This window comes from Sus scrofa, chromosome 3 (genome assembly GCF_054392235.1).
Source record: "Sus scrofa isolate SSC_HxYL_T2T_F1_AM1 chromosome 3, Sscrofa_HxYL_maternal_Yorkshire_Landrace_v2.0, whole genome shotgun sequence".
In the NCBI taxonomy this organism is placed as follows: domain Eukaryota; kingdom Metazoa; phylum Chordata; class Mammalia; order Artiodactyla; family Suidae; genus Sus; species Sus scrofa.
The window spans coordinates 107,873,717-107,885,907 of NC_139385.1; the positions used below are offsets into that span (position 1 = coordinate 107,873,717).

A 12,191-nucleotide genomic window follows, 5' to 3' on the forward strand; every position below is an offset into this window, starting at 1 on the left:
AAATGACCTTTGGTGATTTTTGCTGCATGTGGTGGACAGCTCTTCCTTCACATTAGTGCTCTGTGGCTTTCTTTGTAGACTATTATGCTGTCTAAAGCTTATTTGGCACTGTCGTGAGCCTCAACCCTTGTTATTACCCCGAAGGCCTGTCTTAAAAAAAAAAAAAAAAAAAAAAAACTCATGCTCTATTACGCCACTCCAATAATTTACAGTTCTTACCAGCCTTGGTTAGTGTAATATTTTAATGCAAATATGCTTTACCATTGCATTTTATTTAAAAAGAGAAAAAAAAGTTCCCAGGCTTCTGGCTAGAGCAATATTCATTTGATGGGAGTTCACTGAAATCAACCTCTTATTCCCTGGTCAGGTCTTACTGAATGGGAACTCTTCCCTGGCAGGTTAAAAACACCTCCAGGAGGGGAAAAAAAAAAAAAAAAAAAAAAAAAGGTTAATTAAACTTTCCTTGAGAGAGGTTTTTTTTTTTTTGTATATATATATAAAATCCTATGTATGATAAACCCACCTAAGGCAGAAACACCAATTCTTATTTCCCCACATCCAGTCCCAATGTAAATTTACATCTGAGTAACATTATTTAATTAGGATTCCATTTTCCAGCCTGCTTTGTGTAGTTAGAAAGTGTTTGAATACACGGCCACTTTACTGCGCCGATGTAAACCGCTGCTGAGAAAGTGGTCTGTCCATGCTACACCACCTTTAAATTGTGTATATAATTTTATAAATGATATAAAATCTGCTTCTAGTCCCTGAAAAAAAAAAATACAAGCATGGCACACTGCAATTTTGGAAGGATTTAAAATATGTGATTTCTGCTGGTACCTACTGTATTGGGTTTAATATAAAGCTTTTTTCAATAAGGTAAATTGTTACATGACAAACTCATCTTCCACCATTATCATCTGCTGTTTGTGTTTAACAACAGGAGTCCCGCTCTAACAAAACTGTTGTAATGGCTGTACAAATTACTCAGCTGAAAGCTTTTCACCAAACAAAACAGTATTAATCAGCAGTTCTTATGAAGGTGCTAATTAAAAACAATTTTCTTCCTCAGTTTGCAATACTAAAGCCATCTTCACTTGCACAGTTTCCAATATACAGCTACTGTATTTGCTCACACTTCAGGCCCTCTATTAACTATTGAATCTCTTATTAGCCATTTTATTACATTTCTGTTTGCAAGCTTGTTGACATTTTAAAAGTCACAGTATGATCTGTTTTATCTACTTAAAAAATGTATTAATTGAAAAGTCAGGGGAACCACAACAACAACAAAAAGGCAAAATATAGATGCCAAATGAACAGACTTCCAGGGCAGAGAACACAGTGAGCATTTTGTCACCGTCTGGGCCGTAAGGTCTCTGGGTAAAAGGAAATCTGAGAATTAAAAGTGGCATCTCAGACTTAATGGTCTGTTAGACACCAACGGGCTCCTTTCTAGTTTGGAAACAGTCCACTCAGGAAAACATATTTGCCCTCTGTCTAAATTCAGTTTCTAAGGGGACCTAGTCTGACTTTCAAATCCATCTTTCCTCTGTGGGATACGGCCAGCATAATTATGACATTTCACACAATCTGAACTCAGGAGATTTGGGTATGGGGTGGAGAGTAAATCCGGGAACAGGAGCCCAGATCGAGGGTCTACACAGCCTTATGTTCCCTGGGAGTGTGTGTATGTATGTGTGTCTACATACACTTTGACTCCCTCCCCTGTGCGGGCATCCTGTCCCCTCCGCTGAGTCCAGTGAAAGGGTCCTGCCGGACAATGCCACCGAATTGTTTGGCATAGATTGGAAACAAGTCAAATGCTGACTAAGCACAAAGGCCCCACGGAAGCTGGGTTGACGGAAGGGGGTCGGTCCACTCCTCTTAAAAGAGAAGTCTAAGCCTTAGGAGAAGGTCTGCTCCACTCCTTTCCACTAGTGGAGAGAAGAAAAAAAAAAAGAAACGCAAAAACAAACCAAGCCACCACCTCAACAATCTCCTGCCTATGGTGTTAAAACCAGGTTCTTCAACTGTCAAAAGCAGTTAACTAGTTTAGGAAAGACACCTGGCTGTTGAAATAGGGCTCCAGAGGGCCACTAATCCTTCCATTCACTCAGTTAACTGCTGGATCCCCCAAATTGATTCAACAGGTATGCAGTGGTAAATTCAGCCCATACTGAAGCCAAAGGGAAAATCAGCAAGGGGCGGGCAGCTCTTCTCTGAAAACACCCGAGGAACCAGCCAGAAAAGCTTTTATGGCCCGACAAGTTTTCTGCTGAATACTGAGCACCTAAATTACCCTTCCCTAATGGAAGTTACATTTTCATGCTCAGTCAAAAAGCCAACAAAATACACAATTTATACAAAATAGCATCAACCTCTTAGGTAGTCTTTTCTAGCACTTTTATCCCAATTCACAGCATACGTCTTGCTATAAAATAAAATATATTTCTTATAACCAACGTGTATGTGGCTGTTCATATCACCGCATCAGAACTGACCATGGGCAATATGAGAAACATTCAACATCCAACCAAATCTACTTAGAATGACAAAGGAGACTCACTAGTTTTATCAGAAGATACAGGTACACAGGGGACAGGAATACCGTAATAATTCTTACGATTTTAAAGACAGGCTTTGTTGGAAACCAACACAATTGCATAGAGAACTACGGAATGGGGTATTTCAATTGCAATTATACAACCCAATACTGATGCAGAGAAATAATGCTTAGTCATAAAGTTCAAAAAAATGTAAATGGATAAACTTTCTAAAGTAGCTGTATTTTCCCCTCTCGATATTTGCATTTCACTCAAATTTGAGAAAATGAACATGCTTTATAACTATTCACTAATATTCAACATTAGTTATTAGCTCCTTACAAATTTTCAAAGAGCCTGGAATACGGACATTTCTAGGTAAGGATCCTATGAAGAGCAGATCTATGGAATCTTTCAACATTTTACAAAAGATTCTCTAGGTTTTAATCAGACAATGGGTGTATTTCTTTACTAGATGTCCTTTGGTAACAGCAGCTCAATTCTTATACCCTGTCTCAAGCTTAGGTAACTGTACACGCCATTCTCATATATTAACCAAAAAAAAAAAAAAAAAAATACACTAGTTTACTTTTAAAAATACAATTTCTTCTAAAGAAATAAACAGTGGATTTCTACACCCACAACACATAAATGCAAACTTGAATTTTTGCCAATTCCAGTATTTTAATAGGAAAAAAAATGGAAATATTCTCATAGTTCTGCTGTGCTGTTATTTTAAAAGAAAAAGAGACAATCTGAGATGCTACTGCAGGGATGGGTTTTCTTTGGCAGATTTAGTTGCAGGTTTTACAGAAGAAATAATTTCTCTGTATTTTCACCATTATAAGTGGAACTACCTGTGTTGCCTTTTAAAACATTCCCAATTCTAATTTTTAAACAAGAAAATATGAAGCCAGTGTGCAACCTATACAGTCGCCAAAGGAGAGCTGCCACTAGCTGAACTACTCAGCTAAATGGCTGGTTTGCATTGCCCTGGTCTTTATCTAGCACTGAGAATAGACTGCTGTTTTATCCAAAGAGGAATAAATTGCTGTTATTGTGATGTTAGCCCATCACTTGGCATTGCAATTCAAGTTTTTGTGAGAAAGAAATGTATGATCTAACTGCGACTTGACCTATGCCTTCCGAGATCCATCTAGGTGCTCTAATGGAGCAGAAAAAGTGGTGAATACAAGGACATGCAAACTGATGGCGAAAAATTTGTTTGATGATAGAAGTGAGCAGAGAAGACATTTGAGAGTCGCTGTTTTTATGACAGCTAAGTTTGTTTAACATGCAAAAGGATTCACCCCAGTCTCCCACCTATCACTTTAATTGCATCACACTAAATTTGCGCTTTGCTTCTACCAAAGATAGGAGGGTATATAGCTAACCTACTAATGACATTACTGCTAAAGTGGGCACAGATGATTCCTTACAGATAAACATCTGAATTTCCGCAAAAGGCTTTGGAGCATCTTGGGGACTCGGCAAGGAGAGGCTTGGGTTCCCTGCAGAAAAATCATTCTTTCTTAATCCTAGGTAGCACCTATTAAATGTTTACCATATATTTGCACCGAAGCACAGAACCACATATACTTACTTTCAATCAGATAATTGTGTGACTGATTTTTTTTTTTTTTAAACCCTGGTTGCAATCTCACTTTATCAACCATTTATTCAAAATTTCTCTGGCAAGGACCTGTTCTGAAAAAGGCCTGGAGAACAGCAGTAGATGTGAGCCCTGATAAAGGCTCACTTTTCATTCATAGTCAGAGCCTAAATGTGCTCTTCTTGTACCTAAACAGATAATAAGCACTCAGCACACTCCTCCTCCTTGACACAACACATTGAGACTAATCACACATAATTGGAGAGGAGGAGCAGAGGGCCGGCCATGCTATTGTGTCCAGAGGACAAACGGTCAGTTTATGAGGCTTTGGGCTGATGTAGTCATTTCTTATACATCTATAGGGAAAAAAAACATCCTGTTTAAAAGGAAAAAGAGAATGGGCGAGAGAGACAGAAAAAAAAAGAGAGATGGCAGATTTGATACAATCTATTTGAGGGCGATCTGAAAGATTTGCTTTATTTATTTATTTATTTATAACCAGGAAAGTATCATCACGTTTGCTGTGTTGACAGATGAAAAAAGGACCACCACTAAAATAGAACAAAGACCAAGATACTTTCTAAAAGGGGGATGGGACTCTCTAGAAGCAATTCTGTCTCTATGAGAGGGAAAAATATTTAGGGTGCTCACAAGTCCTATTCAAATTGCAGACAGGCTGTGTATACATATTTAAAGACAAAGGTTTGGTGCAGGAAGAGCAAGAAGCAGACAGAAAAAGAAGAGTCCAGGACGGCTGGGGAATCCTGGAGGTGAGGACAGGTGGCTCCATAACCCGCACATGGAGTGTCCCAGAGGTGGTGGGGGGCCCACGTCTCGGGGACTTGAAAATCTCAGGGGGCCAGCAGCTTGCTGCCTATTATACCCATTGCAGATTTCTGGTTTTCTCAAAGTATTTCCTGTGCACTGGATGTTTTCTTCACCCTTTGAGCAGCGAAATCTTCTAGCCATCTTTGGTTAAAATAAGCAGAAGTGGGTAGTGAAGGTTTTCTTCATATAGATCCTGGTTTTCCTTTTTCAACTGAAAACAAAAGAGGAAAAAAGAGGTCAGGAGACTCAGATTAGGAATTTTCACTAGTCAATTTTAATGTTGAGTATAATGAAAACTTCTTACCTTAATAGATTGCTCTGGAGAAATAAATCACAAAAAAAGCAACTCGGAGTGGTTCTCAGTGGCAATACTATGCATTGAGTTAGGAATCTTTGTTATTTTTGGTGGCGGGGGGTGGGGGGGTGTTTTTTCATAAATAGCCAGGCTGCTTTGGTGACCTCTAAGGACTGTGAGGCACTTCAGCAGAGAGCTGGGGGGGGGGGGCCCTCGCTCATCTTCACCAGACCAGCCATTTGGCACAGAAGTTTCCACTCTCCGTCCTCCCTGCCCCCTGCCCTCGACCCAGGAGTCAGGCCAGCAGGCATTTCAGATCATTTGGAAACTGTGGCAACACCTGGGCACAAGGGACAGGCTGGTGGGGCCTAAGACATTGCAAAGGCTCTCCAGCTGCTTCTCAGGGGTTTTAATATGAATGGCAAGGAATTCAAAAATTCTCCAAGGAGAAAAATATAGTCGAACAATAAGAGCAGCGGAGCAGTGAGCATCCATACTACCTGGGTAAAAGTTCCGAGGGCCTTCTCGGGACAGATTTAAAAATCCAATCAGAGGTCGCAAATCCAAAGTACACTTTACCCCATTCGGCTAGAATAATTGTGAGAGTCGTATTTCTATTTATTCTAGCAAATACTTAGTGGCTGTTTATAAAGACAAAATTGTTATTTTTGAAGCCAAGTGTTAGTTCATTTTTGGATTTAAAAGAATCAGAAATAAATACTTCTTTTAATTACACATGGCACCGATTCCTTTATTGGTTCAAAGCAGACAAACGTTCTGCACCCCCCCCCACCACCACCCCCAACCCTACCCTGAATCTAAATGAATGGCTCCAGCAGGACACTTTCCTGCATTATTAGTAGGTCTGGGGCATGTTAACGTGACTGCACGTGTTTCTTCTAAGTCGTGTTTCCAAACTGCAACACGCCCTCCTTATTAAGGACAGCAGCAGTGATCCTACTTCTCCTTTTCCACTGGGGCACCCAAAGCCACCCCACTCTCTACTTTTGAATCCACTTGCCTAAGAATTGATGGTGGCACAATTCCCCAAGTCTCCTCATTCTGTTTTCTTCGATGGCATTTGCTCTTTTTAGATGATTCACTGTCTCTTTGGAGAGATCCTCATGGATTTTTGTTGCCACCAGAAGAGCGACATTGTTCATTCTAAACACACGTCCCTCTAGGGCCGTCTTTAATTTTTAAAAATGCCCTGAAAATGGCTTCCCAAACTTCCCTAAGCAAACCCGTCCTCACCGGGACCTACCGACTGTAAATACCTTTGCTGTCAGTCGCCCTAGTGATAGAAGGAGCTCACTGAAATATTTGACAGAGGGAAGAGGGGGCCAAGCGAGCTAAACTCTTCCTCTGGGATTGGGGATAAGGGAAAGTTGATTACTCAGCGTGAGTCAGCTGACCTGCTCACTCACAATGCACTAATATACAGAGACTCAAATGAGCTCTTTATAAAGTCCCCGAGGTAATATGTGGGATAAATAATTCTTCTGTAAATATGGGTTAGAAATCACTTTTAACTTGGATTCTGTGCTGACCTCTGGAGGCCAAAGCGGAGGCTTCCTTGCTCGAAGGGGCCAGGGGCCAGCCCCGAGCTGACGGTGAGCCCTTCCCTCGATGGGAAAGTGCCGACAACCCTCAGAGGCAGCCCTGCACCCCGGCACCAGATCACTTCTGAATCCAGTCTGTTCTGTGAGGGTCCTTGAACACACACAAAGCTGTTAGGAAATACTGGCGTCCATGGGGGCCCGTTCTGGGGTTTAAGAATAATTCCATTTACCCAGGCTGTACTTCTTTGCCCAATTAATAATTATAACTTTAAGAAATAGAAAAGCACCTTGAAAAAAATGAACAAAAAGCAAATTGTGAATAAAACAATTTTTCAATTTCATAGGTTAAAACAGGGTCTTTGAGGACTGAACTAAATTATATAGCTGCTATTAGTAGCATTATGCTTTACTTCATAATTGGATGTAACATGCTCAGCCTCGCCACGGCGTGAACAGCAGCAGCGGGAGTGAAGTTCAGACTGTTTACCCTTTACAGTATCCACAATTATCAACAGCACACCACACAGACTATAAGCACCAGCCACTTGTAATGTGGCATTTTGAATAGATAAGCAGAAGTGCAATATGGCCGTGCTTTTAACACAATGTACCGACTTCACAGCCGAGCCCAAGCCTGTTTTCATGGCTAAAGACAAAAATACAGAAAATAAACACACGGGTGGTTTTGCAAAAGTTAAAAAAAAAAAGAGAGAAGAAAACTATGGCATGTAAAATCATATTTCAAAGAATATTTGCATGATTGAGAATATTTTTATCAATTCAGTTCAAGCCAGCTGCCCTCTCTCAGTCAAGTCTCTACCTTGCTAAACAATTGGTTATCTTAACATCCTGGGGTTTGATCCCCACCAGTGGGCAATGCATTTGCTTCCTAGCCCCGGGGAGACCAAGAGGTTGGGTGGGAGCGGGAAGTGTGTTCTTTTTCTCCTCGTTGCCTGGACCAACAGAAAGGCACGATTTTAAAAACACACTACACCTTCGGCTGCCTGGTTCCTGAACACGGTGGCTGCATGGTGTGGGCACAATTTAACAAAAGCACTGGCAGAAAAGTGCAGAATGGCACCGTTTTGATTACAGGCTTGCTTTTTAACGGAAATAAAATTTCACAGTTAACAATGAGAGGTGAAAAGTTTAAGAGGCAAAGCTGTTCCTCCTGATCATGACTGTTAATCAGCTTCATGGGTGGTTGCCTAAATCTGTAGATTTTTTTTTTTTTACCTTGCACTACTGCCAAGATTGTAACTAATTTTTTCCCCTGTTGTAAGAGGAGGGGTGAAAAACTCAGCATAGAAGGCAGCTGTGTATGAGTGACGTGAGGCACTAATGCAGAGGGCAAAATTAAAATTCATGAATCTCTTCACAACCATTTGTGTAACAAGATTAAGACGGGACAGCGGAAAAGAGCGGCATTATCAGGCGTCTTACAGTCCTCCAGCTGGTTACGCTCTATTCCAACACAGTAGGGCTAAGAGGATAACACGCAGCCTGAAGGAAAACGCTGCTCCTCCATTTGGGAGCAGGCTCGTCCCCGGGACCATGGGGGTTTGGCCAGAGATGGAGAGGAAGAAAGCTGATTGCCGCTCAAGATGGAAAACTTTTAAGCCCCGGCTATTAGCACGCGGCAAACAAAAGCGGCCAGGGTGGAGGATCCCGGCGGCCGCGCATCCTCGGAGACGGTGGGGGCGGGAGGACCTCCCCCCCCCCCCACCCGGCGGAGGCCGGGACTGGCTTCAGCCTCTGTCCCCCGCCCCCGGTGAGGAGCACTAGGGCTCGGCGAGGAGCAGGGACGCGCCCCGCTCCCTGCGGCCGGACCCACGGCTCTCTTGTCGGGCCTCTGGGCGGCAAGATCCTCTCCGGGCATCCTCCTCCTGCAAAGGAGACCTCCCCAGCGAGGGCCGGTGTTGGGTCATCAGGGCCTCTCTCTCTGTCTGTCCAGGCAGCACACGGTTAAACCTGCTGCTGCAGCAGCAAAGCCGGGCATTCTAGGCTCTGGTACAGAAGGGACAAGAGGCATTCTTCGGCTAGACGCAGGGGAACAACAAACCAGCTGACACTGCTCTCATCATGAAAAATATACATCATGGCGGCCCGTTTACACCGTCTACACAGGGCGCCCCAAGCCTGCAGAACAGTCTCCTGGGGGGGTTCCACTTCCTGAGAACAAAATGCAAGCCTCACCTGTCACAATAAGAACCAAGGGAGGAGGGGAACTGTTTTTTAGTTCAGTGTCAGCAAGGCGGGGGATTGAACTTTTAAGCAATTATGATGAGATAAACACTCAGGCCACTTCGTTATTCATGGAAATTTATCTTTGCAGGACCGGTCAGTCAGTCTATGATCAGTACGGGTTCTATGGGCATGGAGCACAGTATAAACCTAAGAGGCATGTTTAGTGATTTATACAATGTGCTGTGTGCTGTGCTGAGCAGGGGACAACACTGGAAATAAAAAGGGGTTGCTGTCCACTACGTGCTGACAATCTAAAATTCTAGACAAAGGAGAGCTGGCCACCAAGGACGTGAATGCCGGGCATGTCCCACCACACTTCAGTTCTTGCAGGGAGGAGACAGGGGGTACCAGGCACAAGGCTGAACTTTTCTGCTGGTGGAGAAACCCACACCTCTGCTCTCCTGAGCTATGACTGAGAAACTAAAAGCCTTTGTCGTTGGGGAGGGAAAGTGAAGGACCGGACATGAAGCAGCCATCAGCTGATCCCTGTAGCTCTAGCCTCACCTTGGCGAGAAGACTCTTTTGAGCGCTTTGGGAGGAAGAGCCTGGGGGGCCAGGAAAGACCCTCCCCTGACCAGGTAAAGTGCTCAAAGCCATTCTTTTTGTTCTGGAGAGGCGTTTAAAAAGGGAGTCTGGAGAGGCGTTTAAAAAGGGAGAACATCACTCTAGAGGCAGGTAGGATTTGTACAACAGCGATTCTCTATTTTCTGAATGTTAGCAAAGGGCCTGATCCCACCAATGAGAGGAAGTGATTTAACCCTTTCTGTTCACAAAGCATCATTTTTTTCCCTCCAGGAGCTTAAATGGAGGTCCAGAGACCCAAAGAATTGAGCCCATTTCCCGAACGTGAAGATTTCCTTTCTATTGCTTGGAAGATCAGGTCCGCTTTGCATAAAATTTTTCGAAAGTCAACACACTTCCATATTATATCATAGTCCTGACTAAGAAAGAACGCTATTCACACTTTTCTAGGAGAAAAATAAGGTCAGGCCCTTACTCTTCTGGGGTCACCACTTGCAAGAAATGACAAGTTCAAGTCTCTCGCCAAGGTCAGACTAGCTCAGAGATGGGTGGTTTCTGGGAAGCACACAATTATAGAATAAATGCATGTTATACTAGTGTAACTCTGATATGTATTAGCAAACATGAGAGTCCCAAAAAGTTTTCAGTGGAACGCTTGCCTCTCAGTGTCCTATATTGCTCTACACCTATAAATAATAAAAAGGCTGATAACATTGCTTTATGTAAGCAAGCTTAGAAATCACTCTCAGATAAGTGCTTCTGACCTAAATCTTGTAGCGCCTCGATCTGACATATAACCCCACAACTGTGAAATTCTGTGAGATTTAACAGTCTCAAACTGCCAACTGACCCAGCCATAAAGCAAGCAGAGATAAAGATTTGCAGTCTAACATGATACAATTAGACATTCACCTTCTATTTATTGCAGTGCAGCTAAGCATTTAACCTACTTAAAAGCCGAAGGTTTTTCATTAAAATATAAATGCTTGTTTATCATTCATTCTCTGCCACCTCCCCTGCATCCTACAAATTAGTCTATTATGATTGAAAAGATTAGTTTGTTTCAGAGAAAGGAGTAAACAGGAATGGTTTCTGTAAAATCCTTCTAGACATGCAAAGATAAAAGATGGCTTTGCCACACAAAATAATCAGATACAAATAGCTGTTCAGAAGCAGCACACCTAAGGAGTCCTTTAATCAAATATTTAGGTTACCTGCCAAAAAGACCATGATCTCTTCAAAATGCAATGCGGATTAAAGTGTTATCTAACACAAGCAGAAAACTAACCTTGGAGTGGAAGTTTGAAATGTGTTCATCATAATTTTCATGTCTTTGGATAGAGAAACCAGCTTTTTCAGCTAGATTGCAAAACTGGTTTAAAGTATTCCCTCGGCGCGGGGCGAATACCATTGCTTTCCCCTAGAACATTAAAAAGGAAATTCACACATTTTAAAACTGGAAGGCACCCAAACATAACAGACATTGGTCAAAGCATTTAAGGTATGGACGGCTCTCAGGTAGAAGACTCAATTGTCCTTGCAATGTCCACATAGGATGGGCATTCACGGTGACAATAATTTCAAGGATAGATAGACATCAAATAAGAAAAAAAAAAATCACACTTAAATGGCGGGTTGCGATGTTTTATCATTTTCAAACAATGCATGTAATAAACAATATGGGACTCAACATGGGTTTCTACACAATGCACACCTCTCTTGGGTCCGGTGGTTTAAGCCATCAATTGGATTTTAGAATAACTGGTCCAGGGCAGTGCTGCCCACCTTGCCACTCCGTAGTAGCTGCCAACACATCCACAACACAGCTCCAGAGCGGGTAGCAACAGATGCCCATAGATGTTAGTTTATTGAGCCCTGGAAATTCAGTGCCAAGAAATCCTCCATAGAGACAAGGAACCACATCCATTTCACTTCTGCCACCAGCCTTTTCCATGACCGTGCTGTCAGGGACAGAGAACTACAGGACCTGGATTTCCAGCTTCCCTGAAGCCTTCATAAGGGCCATCATTAAGGTAAAGCAGGTCCTCATAGTATTCAAGTGATTGCTTTTCAAAGAAAGTGCTATAAAGGGGCAAACAAGCTTTTCTAAATAAGCTGCACAACCTCATCAGATTGTTATAACAGGGATGGGGGGGGGACTTGAATAAAATATATACAGGATTTCAGAAGACCCTCTGACATGAAACCCCACAACAACCATTTGCTAACTACTGGGGGCATGTGGATTTTTCTTCTCCCTCTTAGATGTGCACAGAACAGCTCAACCTCAGAATCTTCTTTTTCATGGAGTTCCCATCGTGGTGCAGTAGAAACGAATCCGATTAGGAACCATGAGGTTGCAGGTTCGATCCCTGGCCTTGCTCAGTGGGTTGAGGATCCAGCATTACTGTGAGCTGTGGTGTAGGTTGAAGACAGGGCTTGGATCTGGCACTGCTGTGACTGTGGCGTAGGCTGGCGGCTATAGCTCTGATTAGACTCCTAGCCTGGGAACCTCCATAGGCCGCAGGTGTGGCATTAAAAAGCAGGGGAAAAAAAAAAAACCTTCTTTTTCCTTTTGT

General features: G+C 42.7%; 1 protein-coding gene and 1 long non-coding RNA gene across 11 annotated transcripts in view; one reads left to right on the forward strand and one right to left on the reverse strand.

Annotated features, from left to right (window-relative positions):
• The window catches only part of LOC146404833 (uncharacterized), a 1,439,763-nt gene that overhangs the window by 921,929 nt on the left and 505,643 nt on the right, over nucleotides 1–12,191 (forward strand). The window lies entirely within an intron of this gene.
• CAMKMT (calmodulin-lysine N-methyltransferase) overlaps nucleotides 4,609–12,191 on the reverse strand; it is a 406,172-nt gene continuing 398,589 nt past the window's right edge. For all 10 annotated transcript variants that reach the window (XM_085019399.1, XM_085019396.1, XM_085019397.1 and 7 more), the window contains 2 exons: nucleotides 10,901–11,032; nucleotides 4,609–5,197 (listed from right to left, as the gene is read on the reverse strand). In XM_085019399.1, the coding sequence (XP_084875525.1) occupies nucleotides 5,120–5,197; nucleotides 10,901–11,032 (210 nt within the window). In that variant the 3' untranslated portion in view covers nucleotides 4,609–5,119. The remainder of the gene's footprint in view (nucleotides 5,198–10,900; nucleotides 11,033–12,191) is intronic.